General features: G+C 40.5%; 1 protein-coding gene across 1 annotated transcript in view; it reads left to right on the forward strand.

Annotated features, from left to right (window-relative positions):
• Positions 1 to 3,381: 3,381 nt before the first annotated feature.
• Positions 3,382 to 23,420, forward strand: part of cep72 (centrosomal protein 72) — a 217,609-nt gene continuing 197,570 nt past the window's right edge. Inside the window, exons 1-2 of the mRNA XM_059944915.1 lie at positions 3,382 to 3,831; positions 10,943 to 10,986. Coding sequence (XP_059800898.1) covers positions 3,382 to 3,831; positions 10,943 to 10,986 — 494 coding nt within the window. The remainder of the gene's footprint in view (positions 3,832 to 10,942; positions 10,987 to 23,420) is intronic.

Consider the following 23,420-nt stretch of genomic DNA (forward strand, 5'->3'; position numbering starts at 1 on the left):
CTCAATAGAGCAGGGCCCTGACTTTATTGGAGGAGAAACTTTCAAGGTGAGATTCTGAAGATGCTGGAAATCCAGAGCAATACATACAAAATGCTGAAGGAAATCAGCAGGTCAGGCTGCACCTATGCAAATAAATAAACAGTCAATGTTTCAGGTCGAAACCCTTCATCAGGACTGGAAAGGAAGGGGGGAAGATGCCAAAATGAGAAGGTGGGAAGGAGAAGGAGGATAAGCAAGAAGGTGATAGGTGAAGCCAGCTGGGTGGGTGAGGAGACAAAGTAAGAAGCTGGGCAATGATAGGTGGAAAAGGCAAAGGGCTAGAGAAGAAGAAATTTGATAGGAGATGAGAATGGATCATAGGAGAAAGGGAAGGAATAGGGGCACCAGGATGAGCTGATAGACAGGTGAGGAGAGGTAAAGGGCCAGAGTGGGGAAAAGAAGAAGAGGGAAGGGGAGGAGAATTTCTGGAATTTGGAGAAAGTGATATTCATGCCATCAGATTGAAGGCCTCCTAAACAAAATATGATGTTACTCCTCCAACTTGAGAGTGGCCTCTATATGGCAGAAAGAGGAGGCAAGGGCTGACATGCCAGAACACAAATGGGGATGGGAATCAAAATGGTTGGCCACAAGGAAATTCCACTTTTTTTGAAGATTGAACATTCAACAAAGCGGTTCCCCCATTCTAAGTTGAGCCTGACCAACGAAGAGGAGACCACATCAGAGCACCAGATACTGTAGGCAACCCCAGCAGATTCGAAGGTAAGGTATAGTCTCACATGGAAAGACTATTTAGGGCTCTGAATGGAGGTAAGGGAGGAGATGAGAAGGATCCCTGCAGAAAGTGGAGTGTAAGTGTGGGAGGTATTTGTTGTTAAGATCCCATTGAAGATGGCAGACTTCCGATCTTCTGATCAAGATGGCGCCTGTGCACAACGCTTCCATAGAACACAGAACAACTTATTTCAATTATTTTATGTCTTTTACATCTTGAATGTGTTTCTGGAACTGTTGGAATCTGCGATTGGTAGTTTGGAGATCATTTGGGTGATCCAGTGCTCTGCAGTCTCCAATAGGATGCCGAGAGGCATAGGCTAGTCTCGTGGTGAGTAGACTGCTGGGGTGTGAGCTGATGTTCGACTCCATTTCTTCAATTAAAGCTTCCATTGTTCACCAATTAAAGCAATAAGGAAGAATGAAACATCAAGGATAATGCCGAAGTTGAACGCTGGCCAGCTGCCTTTTAATTGCTAGTGAAATCACTCTGCTGCTGGAGAGGGGAGATTGTCCAGAGGATCTTACTGAGGTTTTCAGCACTTTGGAGGATATGGATATAGATATGGTTGTGGGCCATGGACTATGGACTTTCAGTCTTAACATTTTTATCTTTCAATCTTTTTATTGATTTTCATATATACACAAAAAAATAACATAGTAATAAGTAAATTATGAATACAATAGACTTGAAATCACATTGATAATAAGATAATAATATCCTACTAAACATCAACAGAAGAAAATACCTTAATCAATCAAGTCCACATGATTATATGAAAAAAAAACAAAAATAACCATTAAAAAAGAAAAAAAAATATTAAAAATATGTGAAAAAAATATATATATTAAAAAAAAATAAAACACTAAACTAAACTAACATGGGCAATAATAACAGTTTACAAGTATATGATAGTGTCAAAGAACTCCGGAACTCCATACCTGAACATGAATAAGCAGAAAGAAGGTCTGGAAAAGGCCAAATTAATTCATATGAAAATGTCGAATAAACGGTCTCCAAGTTTCTTCAAATTTAATTGATGAGTCAAAAATAGTGCTTCTAATTTTTTCCAAACTCATATAAGAAATAGTTTGAGAAAGCCATTGAAATGTGGTAGGAGGATTTACTTCTTTCCAATTTTGTAATATAGACCTTCTGGCCATTAATGTTACAAAAGCAATCATTCGTCTGCTTGAAGGGGAAAACTGATTACCATCTTCATTTGGTATGCCAAAGATTGCAGTAATAAAATGAGGTTGTAAATCTATATTCCAAATTGAGGAAATAGTAGTAAATATGTCCTTCCAATAATTATGTAAAGTGGGACATGACCAAAACATATGGGTCAATGAGGCCACAACGTTTTTATATTCTGTGATTTTCATTTTTTTGTGTGGGGACGGGATTTTGGGATCGACTTTCCTGTTTGCTTGTTTTTTGTGTGGGGGAGGGGGGATTTGAAAGTTGATGATCATGCTGCTGTTCTTTTCTCTCTTGTTTCCGTGGCTACCTGGAGAAGAAGAATTTCAGATTTGTATACTGAGATAATAAATGAACCTTTGAACCATTTTTGTTACATTTGTTGAATGTGGAGTTGGATTTTGGATGACATTTTAAATGCCATTCACTTTTCTCGATTCCTTCATCTCTACTGCATCTGGTTCCAGGTTGAGGTTTTCCTTTCCAGAACATCAGAGATATCCTCCTTCTTCAAAAAGGGGTTTTCTGTCCTCCACCATTGATGCTGTCCTCTCTCACATCTCCTCCATTTTCTGGATATCTGTATTCACCCCATCTTCCTGCTGTTTTAACAGGGATAGTGTTCCTCTTGCCCTTTGACGTGTCGGTCCATGGCTTCTTCTTGTGCCAAGATGAGGCCACCCTCAGGGTGGAGGAGCAACACCTTATTGGGTAGCATTTGGGTACTCTTCAACCCGATAGCATGAATATCAATTTCTCCTTCCGGTAAATGAATTTCCCTACTCCTTCCTTTAATTGCACTCCGACCTTTTACCTCTTCTCACTTGCCTATAACTTCCCCCTCGATCCCCTCCTCCTTCCCTTTCTCCTATCAGATCCCTTCTTCTCCAGCCTTTGAACTTTCCCACCCATCTGGCATCACCTTTAATCTTCCAGCCAGCCTCCACCCCTTCCCCCACCTTTTTATTCTGGCATCTTCCCCCTTTCTTGTCCTGAAGAATGGTTTTGACCCAAAACGTTGACTGTTTGTCCATTTCCATAGATGCTGCCTGACCTGCTAAATTCCTCCAGCATTTTGTGTATGTTGCTTTTGATTTCCATCATTTGCAGAATTTCTTGTGTACTTGTTGTACAAGTATTATTTATACAGAGTTTGCAGTTATATATACTCTTATATACAGAGTCCTACAAGTTTGCAGGACATACAGTATATAAAGATATAGTACATATATTTGCAACATTCCAGTTCTGAATCTGGTGAACTGAGATATCTCAATGCACAACGGTTATTGCTGCCAACCAATGCAGACCGCAGGGGCCATTTTTTGCCGCAGTGCCCCAGTCCGCATCAAACCACTCAAAAACAGCAAATAAAAGAGAAACCAGAATCCAGGAACACATCAAACATGAACCACAAAGTCCCCAAAGTGAGTCCACAGCCTCGCAGATCAATCCTGGCAATGTGGATCTCAAGACTCCTGTACTTTCCTCCGACAGCAAGTAGTGAGATGGAGTGGAAGACCGGTCCACCGCAGGTAGACAGAGTGACCACCAGCCCATCCTCTGCTTTTGTCTCAAATGGAGAGAAGCAATGGCATCAAACATGGTCTTGCGTCCTCAACATCTCAGTAGGGAGAGAAGCAATGGAGTTGATCATGGGCTCTCAGTCTCGTCGCCTCAGTTGGAGAGAAGCAATGGAGCTGATCATGGGCTCGTGCCCCATCTCCAAGCTTCCAGGTGTCCAGCTGAACATTACATACCAAACTTCACCAGACATCCTCAGATTGCCAGATTGCTCAATTGCAGATTGCAAAGTGCCAGATTGCTCAATTGTCTCGAAAACACACCATCAAAATGTAATTCACAAGTTCTATCACATGCAGCTTAGTAGTGGAATATTATTTGAAAGAAGTAGTTTCATGACCTGTCAGCAGGATGTCGCCATTGGTCATGTGGTTCACTAGCACCATCTTGCCCCTCATTAAGAGGTTTATGCTGTATGTTGCTTTACCCTCTATGTCAACAAGCAACACACAATGATAGTTTTAACTCAAGAACATGGAGACTGACAACATCCTGTTGGTTATTACTCTGCCAAAGATCTGATTCTATACACAGATGGCTCCTCGAGGATTGAATGAGGAACTCAAATGGCTCATGGTACCTACGCACAACAGGCAGAACTGAAAGTTCTGATTGAAGCCTGCAAGATGGCAAAAGGAAGATCAGCTAACACCTACACTGACTGTCAATATGCTTTTGGAGTTGTTCATGATTTGGAAACAAAGTGGAATTCTTAAGGCAGTAGGAACTCCAATCAACAATGGCCAACTAGTACAAGTCGTACAACTGTCATCAGAAGTTGCTGAATTAAGATGTAAAAGCCACTCCAAAATGACTGCAATGGAAATCTGTGAAAGTACATCCACGGATAAAATTGCAAAAAGGGCAGAATGAAAGGCTAAAAGAAATTTTGAAAATAGAAGTACCAAGACCATAAGTAGTGAACCTAACAACTGGAATTATGGAAACAAGGTTGAACTTTGTATCATAGACAAATATACAAGATATTTGAGAGATTCAAGCTCAATGCTCTAACCAGGAAAAGTAGTTCTGGATGGAGAATGGTGGGAAGTTAATCATAATTAAGTATAGAGATATGACAAAAGTCATAGACTTGTTGCTTCCTTATCTGGCACAGCAGATACTCTCCCTAAGACACATTAGAGAAGAGAAGATAATCAACAGATACTCACAATGGTAGTGAAATCCAAAGTTCAGGGCATAGGCTCAACAAACGCTTGAAAGATACATTACATGCCAGGAAATGAATCGTGGAGCAGCAGAAAAACTATCATGGTCAAGTGCTCCTGCGCCACTGGTCTACACGTGTTTGCCAAAGTGTCAAAGATACCCAGGTCTTCTAGTAATAGTAGCCAAGTTTCAAAGTGAGTAGAAGCTATTCCAGCAAAGAAAGCCATAGCAAATACTCTGGTCAAGGACTACATTCCGAGATGATGAATTGGTACTGACCAAGGAACACATTTCACTAGGAGGGCTTGTCAGGAATTATGTCAATTGATAAACATTAAATGGTCTTTCCAATTTCCACATCACCCAGACAAGTTGAATGAATGAATGGAACCATCAAACAACGGCTTACTAAGTATCATGAAGAAGGCATACCCTGGACTTGTGTAGCATCAGAGCAACCCCAAACAAGAAAATAAACTAAGTCCATCTGAGGTGTTAACAGGGCATACCTTGTCACTGCCGGGAGTTCTCGATCTCAGAGATACCAACATACACATTATGGCTGACAGTTTAGTTAACTATTGTATGAAATTAACTCAGACTGTCCTGTCTGCTTGTCAACAGGTTTCTGCTGTTTGGAGTGATCCAACAGAAAGAGTGATCACTCACAATCCAGATGAGTAAGTCCCAATTAAGAAACCACATATGGAACCACTGGGGGCAAGGTGGGAAGGTCCTTATCAAGTTCCGTTAATTACTGACTTGCAGGTGAAGATAGAAGGCAAAATTGAGTGAATACATGCTAGCCAGTGCAAGTGAGCAAAAGTGGCACCCAATGAGGACAACAAGTGCAGTGGTTAGTATTCCCATAACATCTGACACAGTGCCTGACACAGAAAATCACTAACCAATCAGAAGACTTTGAACAAGTCAAGAACTACTGGACTTTATGAAGTTTATTTCCATAACTTAGGTAGTCTTTGATAATTTTATACTTAACGTAGACACCACAAGTTTTTCTGCCTTTCAATTTTGAAATTTAATTATTCTAAATGTGTGATTTAGAATCAAAGAGTGACTGCTGGATGAGATTAAACAGTTTAATTATTACTTTCTTTGCAGTTAAACAATTTATGCTTGCTAGTTTGTTTTATAACTACTGATATACATTTTGTTGTTTATCATTTCTTCTAGTGATTTTGGTATGTATATGCAACAGTTCAGTGTGTCCCCTAGTGGTTACAGATCTTTGTATCATTCTGGAAAGCTCTGGAAGTTTCTCTGGTGCTGCATTATTTGAATAAGGGGCTACCTAATTGGTTGAATCTTCTCCGAGATAAGATTATCAACTATTAACTACATTGCTGTAGTTAGAAGTTCCCACCTGCTTCAAAAGGACCTCAATCATACCAGTTTGAAAGGAAATAAAAGATAGGTAGCTTGGGTTGCCTGCTTGGTTGTAGGGTTTTTCGCTGAGCTTGGAGGTTAGGTTGCAAACATTTCATCACCAGCAAGTCCTACTGAAGGGTTTTCGCCTGAAATGTTGACTGTGCTTTTTTTTCCATAGATGCTGCCTGGCCTGCTGAGTTCCTCCAGCATTTTGTGCATGTTGCTTGGATTTCCAGCATCTGCAGGTTTTCTCTTGTTTGTGATTTTGTCACCAGTCAAGGTGCATCATCAGTGCGCAAATGAGTGTTGTTTCTGCAAAATGTTCGTGTTTGTATAGGTCTCACTCATTGTTCTGATTGGTTGGCTGTCTCACTGGCTGCTAGACTCAGCTGGGGCCCAGCCAGGTATCTTCTAGGACCCAGCAGAGCTTAGCGGCCAGTGCAACACTCAACCAATCAGAACAACAAGTCAGGCCAATATCAATGCATAAACAGCACTCAATTGTGTGCTGATGATGCCACCTCAACTAGTTATGCATTGTTTCCAACCTAACCTCCAGATATGGCAAACAACTCTACAAATAGTCCTACCAGTGCCATGAGGAACAGAGTGAGCTGCCTCAACAACTGTCACCCAGTGGCACTCACATGGGTCATGGCCAGAATCTACTCATGCCTACACAAGGATCTGGAACTGCTGCAATTTGCCCATCACCACAGTAGTCCTCTGTGGATGCAGTCTCCCTGGTTCTCCACTCGGCCTAAGGTCACCTAGAAAATAGTAATATCTATGTAAGGCCGCTGTTTATTGACTACACCTCAGCATTCAGCACAATCATACTCTCTGTTCTAATCAACAAGCTCCAAAACCTGGGCCTCTGTACCTTCCTCTGCAAGTGACTTCCTCACTGGGAGACCACGATCTGTGCAGAGTAGCATCTCCTCCTTGCTGAACCGTGGTGCACCTCAAGAATAGGTGCTTAGCCCACTACTCTACTCTCTCTACACCCATGCTGTAATTGTGTGGCTCGGCACTGCTCTAACCCAATCCATACATTTGCTGATGACACATCTATTGTTGGCAGAACAACACACAGAAAATGCTGGAGGAACTCAGCAGGTCAGGCAGCATCTATGGAAATGAATAAACAGTTGTCGTTTTGGGACAGGACCTTCCTTCAGGGCTAGAAAGGAAGAGGGAAGATGCCAGAATGAAAAGGGAAGAAGGACTAGCTATAAAATGATAGGTGAAGCCAGGTAGGTGGGAAAAGTGAAGGGCTAGAGAAGAAGGAGTCTGCTAGGAGATGAAAGTGGACCATGGGAGAAAGTGAAGAAGGAGAGTCAACAAGGGGAGGTGTTAGGCTGGTGAGAAGGGATAGAAAGTCAAAGCCAAAATAGAAGAGGGCAGGGGAAGGGAAATATTTACTAGAAGGAGAACTGAAGTCCATGCCATCAAGTTGGAGGTAAACAGATTGAATATAACATGCTGCTCCTCCACCATGAGGGTGGCCTCATTTTGCACAAGATGAGGTCATGGACTGATGTGTTAGAACGGGAATGGGAATCAGAATTAAAATGTTTGGGCACCAGGAAGTTCTGCTTTTGGTAAATGGAGCAGAGGTGCTCAACAAAGCAGTTTCTTAATTTACGACGTGTCTCACCCACATCAAGAACAAACTTACATCTATTTCTCTTGTATTTCCTAATCCTCTGGAGATAAGATTTTTAAAAAAATCAGAAAGTCTGCACTGACGTTCCTTTGTTCCATATCTGCTTTAATTAAAACCTTGTCTTTGGTGTGTGGGTTCCTCTTTGGCATTCAGATATGTATTCATAAAACTGAGAGTGAAGTTGCACACCCACTATGAAAGACAAATACTTCAATACATCAGCTTCCAAGCCAACTATTCCTAGAAGTTAAAATTACAGTATGGTGAATTTCTGAAAGTGCACTTCTTGCTCAGTACTGCTCTTGGCAGCCCAGACATTATGGCTAGATTCTCTAATAAGGCACAATCTGATCCTCAGACAACAGCCAAAGTGATTCATTGTATTAAATTGCTTAATAGTAATTACAGTTATGGTGAAAAGAATATTACATCCTCAATTTTAAGGGAATCTCTGGCCGTCAACAGCACAAAGCGGAGAAGGAACATGAACGATGGCATTATCAGGAGCCTGCAGAAGCCCAGCATAAATGGTAGAAGAGTGCAGCATCTTTCAATTCATCCTTCCCCACCTTTGGCAGAGTCTGCTCTTCTACTGTGGCTTATCAAGCACCTTGGAACAAAGACAACTGCAGAGCAAGTCCCCCTCAATCCCAAGGAATTGCCTAGGTAGGAAGATAAGGATTTGTTTTAAGGATAACAGAGTCAGTTTTGTTCATTGTCATGATACAGTATTCATTAATGTAAATGATACATTTTCTTAAGTATGTGCTAGAAAATACTGGAAAAGCACATGAAGAACAGATAGGATTTACATAGTGGAAAATGATCGGCCTTTCTGGCCATGATTTCTCATCAGAACTGGAAAGAGATGGTGTTGCATTTGTTGCTGAGCAAATACAAAGTCAAGGAAAGAGGGAGGGCAGGAAAGAACAAAAGGGAAGGATGATGATAGAATGAACCCAGGAATGAATAAACATCAGTGGGATGTTACAAAGAGAAGGTCCAAACAAGCGAGAATCTGCAGATGCTGGAAATCCAAGCAACACACACAAAACGCTGGTGGAACTCAGCAGGCCAGGCAGCAACTATGGAAAAAAATATGGTCAATGCTTTGGGCCAAGACCCTTCAGCAGGTGTCGGCCCAAAACATCAACTGTACTTTTTTCCATTGATGCTGCCTGGCCTGCTGAGTTCCTCCAGCATTTTGTGTGTGTGTGTTACAAGGAGAAATTAATGGGCAAGAGATAAAAAGAATAAATAGCATTGTAAGCTCATTATCAACAGCTGTTAAGTGATATCATTGTTAACATGATTTGAGAGTTGAAAAGCACCTTATTGGAAAATGAGATGTTATTCCTCAAGTTTCCATTGATGCTTGTTTAAAATACTTGAAATCTTGGTTGGAGTGGGAATGGGGTGAAAAATTAGATGATGTCGACAGAAGAGTTCATTGAAGTGATTATTGTAGCTGTTAGGTTTTACTTCAGTAAGCTTACTTTAAAATAGTATTCTCATAATCTGGTTTCTGAGAATCCCAAAAGCAGTTACTAAAACAGGACATTCGGCGTCATACTGCCTTTACCAATCTCATTTACCAGTAGTGGATCCATAGTTTTCTGTGATTTGCTGATTCAAATGCTCATCTAAATACTCCCTTAGCATTGTGAGAATTTCTACCTCTACCACCAACTCAGGCAATGCATTCCAGATTCTAACCACCCTCCAAATGAAAGTAAGTTCTTACTTCAATCCTCCAAATCTTACTATAAGCCTATGTCCTCAAGCTTTAGATAGTTCTACAAGGGGATATTGCCTTTAGATATTGTAAATCTTTTTCAGTTTTCCCCTTAGCTGCCTCCACTCCAAGAACAAAAAACCTCACCCTATCTAATCTCCTCTTGTAATCAATATACTTCATTCCAAGCAAGATCCTAATGATGCTCTTCTACATCCTCTCCAGAGCAATCAAGTCCTTTCATGTATAGGATCCATTCACAGGACTTCAGCATAAAAACTTAGGCTGATGCTGTACTGCAGTATTGAAAGAGACCAGCTCTGTAAGGTGATTATTAACCTACAGCCCTGATCTATTCTGGTCCATCTACTGGCACATTAAATTAGAGACCTCTGGTGAGCTGATGTCAGTGGCCTATGCCCCAGCAGGGGTAACCTTAATGTAAAGCCAGAAAATTTGATCATGGGAAGAGGCAGAGTTTTTTTTTAAACAAATCATTTCTGGCTTCTTTATTTGTTTTGTCACAAAGCAAATGAGAAGTAGGAATGAGTGTGAAAAGATGCAAGATGGGAAATCAGTACCTACAGTCTTTCTGTAAATGGACAAATTGCAGGGTTAAATCTCTGACAAGAGTCCATGAAAGGAAGCAAAGGAAGCACCGCTATTTTTTCTGCTCTAACTTTATTTCAGCTTCCAGTCTCCCTTTCTTAATAAGCAGATTCAGATTGATAGGTCTTTACTCCCCTCCAGCTGGATAATTATTCATGTCCCCAGCAAGATTCATCACATGACTCCAACAACCACATTCCTATAGTCCCACCGTTGATCACACCGTTCATCCAACTTCTTGTCCTATGCCCTTACACCACCAACCGGAAGGCATGTACGGTTATCCATTGGGATGATTCGTGATTAAGTCAAATAGTTCCAGCGCTACCCACCCCACCATAAATATTCTTTGAAACACAGAGATTAAAATACTTCTTTCAGTGTTCTTCATGTTCCTTCTCATTGATCTTCCAGATCTGCCAAATCAGCATCTGGCAGATGTATTAATTCCTGGACACAATAGATCAAGCAAGGTATTTTCACTCAAACAGATATTAGTTGTGGCTCAGAGATCTACTCTGAACCTGTCAGTCATCAGTTTTCAGTTACATTTACAGAATCTTGGGTAAAGTACTCAGGAGGTTTTGACTTACAGATGATATATTGAACATTCTAAACAAAGAGATTGCAGTGCCCACTTTAAGGAGTATTCTCCCAAGTGTATGGGCCAATATTTATCTCTTAAGAACCATAACAAAAATGAGATTCTCAAGTTATTTACGTTATTTCCCCAAGTGGAGTTTTGAATTTGCACCAACAAGGGAATGCATGTTTTCTTTGACAGGTAGAGAATGCCATGAACATTTAAAAGGTCGGGCAGCATCTGTGGAGAGAGGTGCAGAGACACTATTTCAGGTAATGATCTTTCATGACTAATTAAGTTTATCTTGAGACTGTATAGTGCATGAATAAAAATGATGGAAATCCTTGATAACTGTGTATAGTTTGATTGTCCTACATATAAATAAATAATATATTTTCCATAGAGGAAGTATAGTGAATATTCATTAGACTGGTTACCGAAGTTATGTGTTTGCCATATGAAGATGGATTGAGTAGACCATGTCTGAGTTCTCTAGAGTTTAGAAGACTAAAGGGAGATCCCATTAAAACCTACACATTCTTAACAGACTGAATGCTGGGAGGATGTTTCTCCTTGTGGAGGATCTGATTCTCAGAATATAGAATATTTAGGACTGAGATGAGATGTAATTTCTTCATGATATGGGAGTTAACCCCTTGGAATTCTCTTCCCTGGAAAAGTATGGAGAATCGGTCATTGAGTTCATTCAATACAGAAATCATTACATTTCTAGGTAGGGAATCAAGGACTCTGGGAATAGTGCAGGAAAGCGTTGTCAAGGGAGAAGCAAAGACACAGGAGAGAGAGTAAAGGCAATATGAAAACATAGCACTTAATGTGGCTATCTTGACTGGGGTTTAATCCTAACGTCTGGCACTATCTGTGTGGAGTTTGCACATTTCACCTGTGCAGTTGCTTTCCATGGATGTCCTGGCTTCCTCCTGCATCCCAAAAACATGCTGATGAATGTAACGACACCTGTAAGTAACCCCCATGTAAGGAGTCGGAAAAGGGTGAGGAGCATGTGAAAGAGAACAGTCTGCAAGGTTACGGGAGCGGGGGGGATTGGGACTGAAAGGGTTGCTTTGCTAGGAGACAGCATGGACCAGAGTATTTTTATGGTGTCACAATCAATCTCTCCCTTCCACTGAGTTCACTAATTTTAAAGTGACCATACAATTCCAAGACTTTTATTCTCAATTTGCAACAAGACAACTTTTATATTGATTTCAGGAGCTGAAGGGTTCAGATAATATCTCACAATAGGTTAGGCTGAGCTTATTAGTTTAAAACTACAAACAAAGATGTTTGTCTCCAGTGACGCAGGATTTTGCCATCATAGGTGAGCCAAGATAATCAATGTCAGAAGTCAATTCAACTATGAAAATGCCACAAGTCAGCCAGATCTTGCAAGCTCCTGTACACTGTCACAAGACACCCATTGCATAGTGAGCCCCAATGGAATTTACGGAATAATACCAACAAAAGTAATGCTGGTATTTTGTAATTTCCTCACGCATCACATTTCAATGTTCCAGAGACAGTTCAAGGTGATGTTTATGACACATTAAACCTAGGGGTCCAGACCTGAGGCTTGAGGTTCAGCACACAGACAAAAAGAAATCAATGTAAAAGCTGATATAGATAATATCAGCAATGTATTTCAAATTACAGATAAACATTTCATCAATTATGAATGAAGATTAATCAATGGTGTGCAGAGAAATTTAAATTTGATGCTTTTTGGACGGTCATGCACATGCAGTGTTTATTTTTTTAGTAAATAACTTCATGTACAACAGATTTTAAATTGTCGTGCTCACAATCCAACCTAGGGTCGGAACGTGGCCATCCTTTTGCTACCCTTGGGTACGTCCCAGATTCACTCAGTGAAGTAAGTGCGCCATGCAAACCCTCAGTGGATTTGTCACCATGTGCTGAATTAGCTGGGCACAATATTTGGTTTTTAATGCCTCTTGATTAAAGGGCAGACAGTTAACTCAGATTCCCAAGCCCGATGGCTATTCAGTGATGGTAGTAGAGAGAGTGGTAGGTGAAAAAACGATCGATTTAGAACTCTCCACCAATTTCAGAATAAAATCCACTGACACTTATTGACAGTCCCTCTAGATTTCTCTGCGATTTGTGAGAACCATCCAGAGGAAAACAGTTAAGCCATTGAAAAAGCAGAAAAGATAACAGAATATGCTGGTCTTTGGTTTAAAATGTTAACTGCTTCTCTTTCCACAGACGCTGCCTGACCTGCAGAATAGTTCCATGTTTTATTTTTATCTCAAATTTCCAGTCTGCAGTGTCTGACTTCCACTAACTCTTGGAAAGCACTGTAATAGGCTGGTGACCAGTTGTTGGTTCTACTTACAGGAAAACTGTCAGCATGGTTATTTTGGGCTGAAGTGCCTACTCCTACTTTATGACTTGACCGTTTTAAATCTTTTGAATACTTCACAATATTAACTGATAAAACTTTGCTGAAGTAGCTGGACGTCCAAGCTGGCCATGGCTTACTCATTTTCTAGCTGAGCGTGGGATGGTAAATGCTGGGTGACCGGATGTACAAGGTGGCTGCTACAGGAATGTAACAGTGGCAAGCTAAGGCTGCCAGTCCATTGTTGGTGGTGTTTTGGGCAAAGGCATCAACGCAGGTGATGCCAACAGGCTCAATAAACTGATTAGAAAGGCTGGCTCTGTTATAGGAGTCAAACTGAACACACTGGGGCTGTGGTAGAACAAAGGAACCCATGGAAAATCCAGGCAGTTCTGGACGATGTTTCTCACTCTCTGCATGCTACCTTGGCTGGACAGAGGAGCACTTTTAGTAATAGACTAAGACAACTGTGCTGCTCCAAAGAGTGCTATACGAGGTCATTCTTACCCTTAACCATTAGACTCTATAATGAATCAACCTATAGCCAGCGAAGTGATAACACCCTCCTGTTAGACTGTATGTGGTAAATTATTTTTTATCCTTCTCCGTAGTAACTTTTTAAAAATCTTTTTCTGCCTTCCCTTCTAATATTTGTATATCTGTGCACTTGTAATGCTTGTGTGACACTGTAAGTTCCTTTATCTATCCATCTAAACCACCAAAGCCAAGTCACTATATGTTCATGGTTCCTGAGGACAAGAAATAGTTTTACTGAGACCAAGACGATCAAAAAATAGACATACTGTAAAAATATACCACTGAACCTATACTTAAAAAAAATTCCTTTAGAGCTCCTCCTGTTAATTCTAGTTTCCTAATTAAATACTGACCAGACATGCTATACTGCCTATTTGTAACTAGGGTTACAGTAAAGGAAGGACATATCCTCAGGCTATGAAAACAATAGCAATGCTACCCAACCCTATTGCTCTCTGGCTTACTGTAAACAACTGGAAAAACAGCAGCACATCAAACCCAAATAAACTATGCCAATACATGAGCACCACAGCAGAATCCGCCTATTCGAGGTTCAACGATACCGAGTATGAACAGGAGTAGTACTGAAGGTCAAACAAAAAAGCTGCAGATGCAATCTGAAATAAAATGGAAACCGTCATCAGGTCAAGCAGCATCTGCAGAAAGAAAATATACTAGTGTTTCAAGCTTGACCATTTATCAGGAACTGGGAAAGAAGGGAAACAAGCGAGATTGCAGATGCTGGAAATCTGGGTAACACACAAAAGGCTGGAGGAACTCAGTGGCTCAGACAGCATCAATGGAGGAAAATGAACAGTCAACTTTTCAGCCTGCAACCCATCATCAGAGTTTAGTTTCAGGTAGGAGAAAAGTTGAGTGAGGGTGTTAGGGATAATTATGGATAGCAGATATTAGTTAAGACAAGGACACCAGAGAACCAGTCTTCAGGAAACAAAACCTGTTCACAATTTAACGGCAATTGTTTCTTTAAGGCAATTGAAACCAATCACTGAGTGTGGGATATTCTAATTCTGTTCCATTGACACCCTGAGAGGAAGGCAATAGTTGAATGTTCATGTTAATTGTTGGTGATTAGAAACTTCACAATGGGATCAGAGAAGGCATTAAGCACTCATCACATATTTTTAGAGGCATATTCACAACAGAATCAGAATCAGGTTTATTATCACCAGCATGTGACGTGGAATTTGTTAACTTAGCAGCACCAGTTCAATGCAATACATAATCTAGCAAAGAAAAAAATTAAATAAATTAAAAAATAATAATAAACAAGTAAATCAATTATGTATATGGAATAGATATTTAAAAACATGCAAAAACATAAATATTGTACATTTAAAAAAGTGAGGTAGTGTCCAAAGCTTCAATGTCCATTTAGGAATCAGATGGGAGAGGGGAAGAAGCTGTTCCTGAATCGCTGAGTCTGTGCTTTCAGGCTTCTGTATCTCCTACCTGATGGTAACAGTGAGGAAAGGGCATGCCCTGGGTGCTGCAGGTCCTTAATAATGGATGCTGCTTTTCTGTGAAGTTCAGGACAGGTCTGTTTTGACACTTAGTACAATACATACAAAATGCTGGAGAAACTCAGCAGACCAGGCAGCATCTATGGAAAAGAGTAAAGAGTCAATGTTTTGGGCCAAAACTCTTCTGAAGAAGCCAGAATAAGAAGGTAGTGGTGGGGATGGGATGAAGAGTATAGGTGAAGGAGGGAGGTAGGCGAGCGGGGAAGTGAAGTGAGTAGCTGGGAGGGAGGTGTTAGATGGAAAAGCTTGAAGAAGAAGGAATCTGATAGGACATCACAGTGAACCGGGGAAGGAGGAGGGACACCAGGGGAGGTGACAGGCATGTGAGAAGAATTGAGGAAATAATAGGGGAGCCAGAGTGGGAGATGGAAGAAGAAGGAAGGGGAAGGGGGAATAATTATTGGAAGTTTAAAAAACTGATGCTTGTGCCATCAGGTTGGAGGCTACCCAGACAGAACACAAGGTGTTGCTAATCCAACCTGAGAATGGCCCTCATTCTGGAAGTAGAGGAGGTCATGGACCAACATGTCAAAATGGGAATGGGGATTGGAGTTAAATGGTTGGCCACTGGGACGTAAAACCATCCTCATGACTTTGTCTACCTGCATGAGCAATTTCATGGAACTATGTATCTGTAATTTTAAGTCTGTCCATTCTATAACACACCCCAGGGCCCTGACATTTACAGTGCATATCCTGTCCTGGTTTAAATCCATAAATGCATCAATTCATACCTGTCTGAGTAAATTCAGCCTGTTCTTTAGCCCATATAGTTAATCTATATTGTGTTGTAACCTCAAAAAAATTTCTTCACTAATTTTAGTGGCATCTGCAATCTTAGAAATTATACCACCTATATTTTCATCAAATTGCAAATATATATAAAAAATACACTGCATAAGACCATCAGATATAGGAGCAGATTTAGGCTATATGACCCATCAAGTCTGCTCCGCCATTTCATCATGGCTGATCCAATTTTCCTCTCAGCCCCAATCTCCTGCCTTCTCCCAGTATCCCTTCATGCCCTGACCAATCAAGAATCTATCAACCTCTGCCTTAAATGTACATAAAGGCATGGTCTCCAAGCCGCCTGTGGCAACAAATTCCACAGAGTCACCACTCTCTGGGTAAAGAAATTCCTTCTCCTCTCCATTCCAAAAGGTCATACCTCTAATCCAAGGCTGTGTCCTCTGGTCTTAGACTCTTCCACCATTGGAAACATCCTCTCCATGTCCACTCTATCAAGGCCTTTCACCATTTGATAGGTTTCAATTAGGTCAAATCTCATTCTTCTAAATTCTTTTTTTTATTAGTTTTTTTAATACATTTTCTACATAACTACTGATAAAAAAACCCCAGATCAAAATGAAGAACATTGATACAGTGCAAAAATAAACATACAATAACAATATGATACAAAGAAAGATAATTGAAAAAGCACCCAAATTGAAGACAAGTAAAATTAGTATCCTCCCCAAGCCCCGCAACACAAAAAAAACTCCAGACCAACCACAACACAATATAGAGAATATAAATCAGGACAATCAAACCCCCAAAGCTGTAAATAAACTTAGCAACAGAAGATATTAATGCCTACTACCAAAAGAAAAAGGAGCTGAAAGCAAGGGACCGAAAAAAAAACCTTAGTTAAGAGGAAGGTTATGAAAGTACTCAATAAAAGGTCCCCAGACCTTGTGGAACTTTAAATCCGAATTAAGAAATGAATAATGAATTTTTTCAATGTCTAAGCAGGCCATAACATCGTTAAGACATTGAGCATGCGTGGGCGGGGCAACGTCTCTCCATCTAAGGAGGATTAAACGTCTAGCCAGGAGAAAGGCAAAAGATAATATTCGACACATAGTTGAACTCAGACATAAATCTGTCTCACCCCAGAAACCGAACAAAGTAATTAAAGGGTTAGGTTCTAGGTGGTGATTCAGAATATACGATAACGTTATGAAGACATCTTTCCAAGATTTCTCCAAGCTAGGACAAAACCAGTACGTATGAATGAGAGAGGCCTCGCCCCTTTTGCATTTATCACAAAGCGGACTAATGTTAGGGTAAAATGGAGATAATTTAGATTTAGACATATGGGCTCTATGAACAATCTTAAACTGTAAAAGGCAATGGCGAGCACAAAGAGAGGTTGAATTGACCAATTTGAGAATCGAGTCCCAAGTCTCATCAGATAAGGGGGTATTTAAATCCTGCTCCCATGCCATTTTAATTTTATCCACGGGGCACGTCGTAAGGCTGCTAATTTATCTCGAATAAATGATATTAAACCTTTACCTAGTGGATTAATAGAAAGAAATAAGTCCATAACATTTTTCTCAGGCATTTCAGGGAAGTTAGGAATTAAAGGAACAATGAAGTGTCTAATTTGGAGATATCTAAAAAAATGAGCATTGGGCAGATTGAACTTAGCAGAGAGCTGTTGAAAAGAAGCGAAGCGATTATCAATAAAAAGATCTTCAAAATGTCTAATGCCCTTCCTATACCAATCATGGAATGCTGAGTCATACGTAGTAGGTAAAAAAAGGTGATTATGTAAGATAGGGCTAGAAACGGAAAAACCATGAAAACCATAAAATTTCCTAAACTGAGCCCATATACGCAAAGTGTGTCTAACAAGAGGATTAACAATTAATCGGTACAAGCTACTAGGGAGTACAGAGCCAAAAAGTGCAGAGATAGATAAATCTTTAGTGGAACTCAACTCCATTGCCACCCAATTAGGGCACTCAGGTTGGCCATGGAAAAAAGACCAAAAGGTAGCACAACGTATATTGGCTGCCCAATAATATAAACGAAAGTTAGGTAAAGCCATGCCACCCTCTTTTTTAGATTTTTGGAGATAAACTTTATTAATTCTAGAGCGCTTATTCTTCCACAGATATGACAAAATAATAGAGTCTAAGGAATCAAAAAAAGATTTAGGAATAAAAATTGGGATTGATTGACATAAATATAAAAGTTTAGGGAGAACATACATTTTAACAACATTAATACGACCTACCAAAGACATAGATAGAGGTGACCATTGTAACAGACTCTGTTTTATAGTATATGAAAGATTGGCAAAATTTTCACGAAAGAGATCTTTAAACTTCCATGTGACTGTAATCCCAAGATAAGTAAATTGATTATGAACTACTTTAAAAGGGAGATCATGAAATGTTAATTCTTGTGCTTCTTTATTAATTGGGAAAAGTTCGCTCTTATGTAAATTAAGCTTATAGCCAGAGAACTGGCTAAACTGGTCAAGAAGTGAAAACTTTGGAGGTAAGGATGTAGACGGATTTGAAAGAAAAAGTAATAAGTCATCAGCATAGAGAGAAACTTTATGCTCAACACCCCCTCTCCAAATCCCAGTCAATTCAGGACAATTTCGAAATGCTATCGTGGTTCTGTAGCCAAATCAAAGAGAAAGGGACTTAAAGGGCATCACTGACGGGTGCCACGTCTGAGGTTAAATAACTGGGATTTCTGAAAATTAGTTAAAACAGAGGCAGTAGGACACAAATACAGCAATTTGATCCAAGAGATAAAACTTTGATCAAAGTCAAATTTTCCTAAAACTGCAAAAAGGTAGTTCCACTCTATACGATCAAATGCTTTCTCTGCATCGAGGGAAATAACACAATAGACAATAGACAATAGATAATAGGTGCAGAAGTAGACCATTCGGCCCCTCGAGTCTGCACCGCCATTCTGAGATCATGGCTGATCATTCACTATCAATATCCAATCCCTGCCTTGTCCCCATATCCCTTGATTCCCCTATCCATCAGATACCTATCTAGCTCCTTCTTGAAAGCATCCAGAGAATTGGCCTCCACCGTCTTCAGAGGCAGTGCATTCCACACCTCCACAACTCTCTGGGAGAAGAAGCTCTTCCTCAACTCTGTTTTAAATAACTGACCTCTTATTCTCAATCCATGCCCCCTGGTACTGGGCTCTCCCAACATCTGGAACATATTTCCTGCCTCAATCCTATCAAATCCTTTAATTATCTTAAACGTTTCAATCAGATCCCCTCTCAATCTCCTCAATTCCAGCGTGTACAAGCCCAATCTCTCCAATCTCTCTGCGTAAGACAGCCCTGCCATCCCAGGAATCAACCTAGTGAATCTACGCTGCACTTCCTCAATTGCCAGAATGTCCTTCCTTAAACCTGGAGACCAAAACTGTACACAATATTCCAGGTGTGGTCTCACCAGGGCCCTGTACAAATGCAAAAGGACATCCTTGCTCTTGTACTCAATTCCCCTTGTAACAAAGGCCAACATTCCATTTGCCCTCTTCACTGCCTGTTGCACTTGCTCATTCACCTTCATTGACTGGTGAACTAGGACTCCTAGGTCTCTTTGCATTTCTCCCTTACCTAACTCTACACCGTTCAGACAATACTCTGCCCTCTTGTTCCTGCTTCCAAAGTGGATAACTTCACATTTATTCACATTGAATGACATCTGCCAAGTATCTGCCCACTCACCCAGCCTATCCAAGTCTCCCTGTATTCTCCTAATGTCCTCTTCGCATGTCACACTGCCACCCAGTTTATTATCGTCAGCAAACTTGCTGATATAGTTTTCAATGCCCTCATCTAAATCGTTGACCTAAATCATAAAGAGCTGTGGTCCCAATACAGAGCCCTGTGGTACCCCACTAGTCACCTCCAGCCAGTCCGAGAAACACCCATTCACTGCTACCCTTTGCTTTCTATCTGCCAACCAGTTTTCTATCCATGTTGAAACCCTGCCCCCAATGCCATGAGCTCTGATTTTACTCACCAATCTCCTATTTGGCACCTTATCGAATGCCTTCTGAAAATCTAGGTACACAACATCCACTGGCTTACCCTCGTCTAACATCCTTGTTACACCCTCAAAAAGCTCCAACAGATTAGTCAAGCATGATTTGCCCTTGGTCACTATTCGCCACTATTTTGTCCTTAATAATGGACTCAAGCATCTTCCCCATGACTGACGTTAGGCTAAGGGCGATAGTTCTCCGTTTTCTCCTTCCCTCCCTTCTTGAAAAGTGGGATAACATTAGCTACTCTCCAATCTTCAGGAACTGATCCTGAAGCTAAGGAACATTGGAAAATGATTACGAATGCATCAGCAATTTCCTGAGCCACCTCTTTTAGAACCCTCGGATGCAGACCATCTGGACCCGGGGATTTATTAGCCTTCAGTCCTACCAGTCTACTCATCACAGTTGCTTTCCTAATGTCAATCTGTCTCAATTCCTCTGATATCTTATGACCCTGGCCCATCCATACATCTGGGAGATTGATTGTGTCCTCCCTGGTGAAGACAGATCTAAAGTACGCATTAAATTCTGTTGCCATTTCCCTGTTTCCCATAACAATTTCTCCCAATTCATTCTTCAAGGGGACAACATTGTTCTTAACTATCTTCTTTCTCTTCACATAGCTAAAAAAGCTTTTGCTATCCCCTTTTATATTCCTGGCTAGACTGAGCTCATACCTGATTTTTTCTATCTGTATTGCTTTTTTAGTTAAGATCTGCTGTTCCTTAAAACTTTCCCAATCATCTGTATTCCCACTCATCTTAGCCCTGTCATACTTCTTCTTCTTTAATGCTATACAATCTCTGACTTCCTTTGTCAACCACTGTGGCCCCTTCCCCCTCTTTGAATCCTTCCTTTTCATTGGAATGAACTGCTTTTGCATCTTTTGTATTATCCCCAAGAATATCTGCCACTGCTGATCCACTGTCTTTCCTGCCAGGGCATCCGCCCATTTAACTTTGGCCAGCTCTTCCCTCATGGCTCCGTAGTCTCCTTTATTTAATTGCAACACTGACACCTCTGATCTGCCCTTATCCCTCTCAAATTGTAGATAAAAACTTATCATGTTATGATCACTACTTCCTAATGGCTCCTTTACTTCAAGATCACTTATCAATTCCTGTTCATTACACATCACCAAGTCCAAAATAGCCTCATTCCTGTTTGGCTCAAGCACAAGCTGTTCCAAAAATACATCCCTTAGACACTCCACAAACTCCCTATCCTAGGGTCCAGCACCTACCTGATTCTCCCAGTTCACCTGCATGTTGAAATCTCCCATAACGACTGCATTACCTTTAGCACATGCCAATGTTAACTCCCTAATTAATGTACCCAATATCCACGCTACTGTTTGGGGTCCTGTACACAACACCCATTAGGGTCTTTTAACCCTTACTGTTCCTCAGCTCAATCCACACAGACTCTACTTCCCCTGTTCCCAAGTCAGCTCTTGCTAAGGACTGAATCTCATTCCTCTCCAACAGGGCCACCCCACCCCCTCTTCCCATATTTCTGTCTCTACGATAGCACGTATACCCTGGTACACTCAATTCCCAGGCCTGATCCCCTTGCAGCCATGTCTCCGTTATCCCAACAATATCGTAGTTCCCCATTTTCATCTGAGCTTCAAGCTCATCTGTCTTATTTCTGACACTACGCGCATTCAAGTATAGAATTCTGAGCCCATTCCTCCTCTCTTTGCTTAAAACACTGTCTACTGTACCTAACCCAGCTCCTTGAACTTCCATCGGGCTAATTGCACCCTGAATTTTGATGACCTTCTCAAGATCACCCAAACCTTCTACACATTTAACCCATGCTCATTCTGACCAACCCTCTGGATCTGGATCTCTGCCCCGTGCACATCTAGTTTAAACCCCCCCGAGCAGCACTGGCAAACACTCCTGCAAGAATGTTAGTACCCCTCCTGAACACATTCAGGAATCCCAGTTGGAGGTGAATATAAAATGTTAAATAAACGCCAAATGTTAAAAAAAGGAAGATGGTTTTTAATAAAACCAGTTTGGTCATCAGAAATAATAGAGGGAATATCAGTTTCTAATCTATAAGCCAAAACTTAAGCCAAGATTTTAACATCAACATTAAGCAAAGAAATCGGCCTATACGAGGAACACTCTGTTGGGTCTTTACCCTTTTTTAATAAAAGAATAATAGATGCCTCATTAAAAGAGGGTGGCAATTTGCCGTAATTAAACGAGTCAGATAATACTGAGAGTAACTGAGGAGAAAGAAGTGAAGAGAATGATTTATAAAATTCTACGGGGAACCCATCAGGTCCAGGAGATTTCCCTGAGGACAATGCAGAAATTGCAAAAGATATTGCTTCTGATGATATAGGCGCATTAAGTTTGGCTTTAAAATCAGATGAAAGCGAAGAAATATTCAGATTATTTAAAAAATGATCAACAGATATATTGTCATTCAAAGATTCAGAGGAATAAAGTCGAGAATAGAAATTTTTAAATGCGTCATTAATTTCTAAGTGATCCGATGTAAAGTCTCCGTTCCCCTTCCGGATCTTTGTAATATGTTGTTTGGCTTTGGAACACCTCAGCTGATTGGCTAGAAATTTACCAGATTTGTCACCATGAATGTAAAAGCGACACTTACTTTCAAGAAGTTGGCGTTCCACAGGTTGAGTAGACAGAAGATTAAATTTAGTTTGAAGTTCTACACGCTTCTTGTATAGTTCAGGATTCTTAGTTTGAGCATACAGTTGATCCAATTCTTTAATCTGATTCATGAGGTCTAATCGATCTGCGCAGGACTTTCTATTAAGATTTGCTGTATAGGAGATTATTTGACCCCTCAAATATGCTTTCATGGCATCCCAGACGATCTGGGATGACACTTCAGGTGATGTATTGATGTTAAAATAAAAGGTTATCTGATCCTTAATAAATTTTAGAAAATCATCATCCAATAATAAATTCGAAACAATCCACCAGTGTTTATTCCTCTGAGGGAAACCAGGAAAGTTTAAAGACAGAGTAATTGGGGCATGGTCAGAAATCAATATACTCTGATAGTCACAAGAATAGACAAATGGAATGAGTTGGTTATCGAGTAAGAAGTAGTCAATTCTAGTAAAGGTATGGTGAACATGTGAAAAAAAAGAATAATCTCTCTCAGTAGGATGAAGGAAACGCCATATATCAGAGATACCATAATTAGAGAGAAACGATTGGATAGCTAAGGCAGATTTAGTAGGTGGTCTAGTAACAGAGGTCGATCGATCCAAATTAGGATCTAACCAACAATTGAAGTCACCACCCAGTATAAGAGAGTATAAGTTTAAGTCTGGTAGTGAGGAAAAAAAAAGTTCAAAAAAATTAACATCAGCAAAATTGGGGGCATACAGGTTTGCTAGTACAACTTTAGTATT

Source organism: Hypanus sabinus, chromosome 20 (genome assembly GCF_030144855.1).
Source record: "Hypanus sabinus isolate sHypSab1 chromosome 20, sHypSab1.hap1, whole genome shotgun sequence".
NCBI lineage: Eukaryota > Metazoa > Chordata > Chondrichthyes > Myliobatiformes > Dasyatidae > Hypanus > Hypanus sabinus.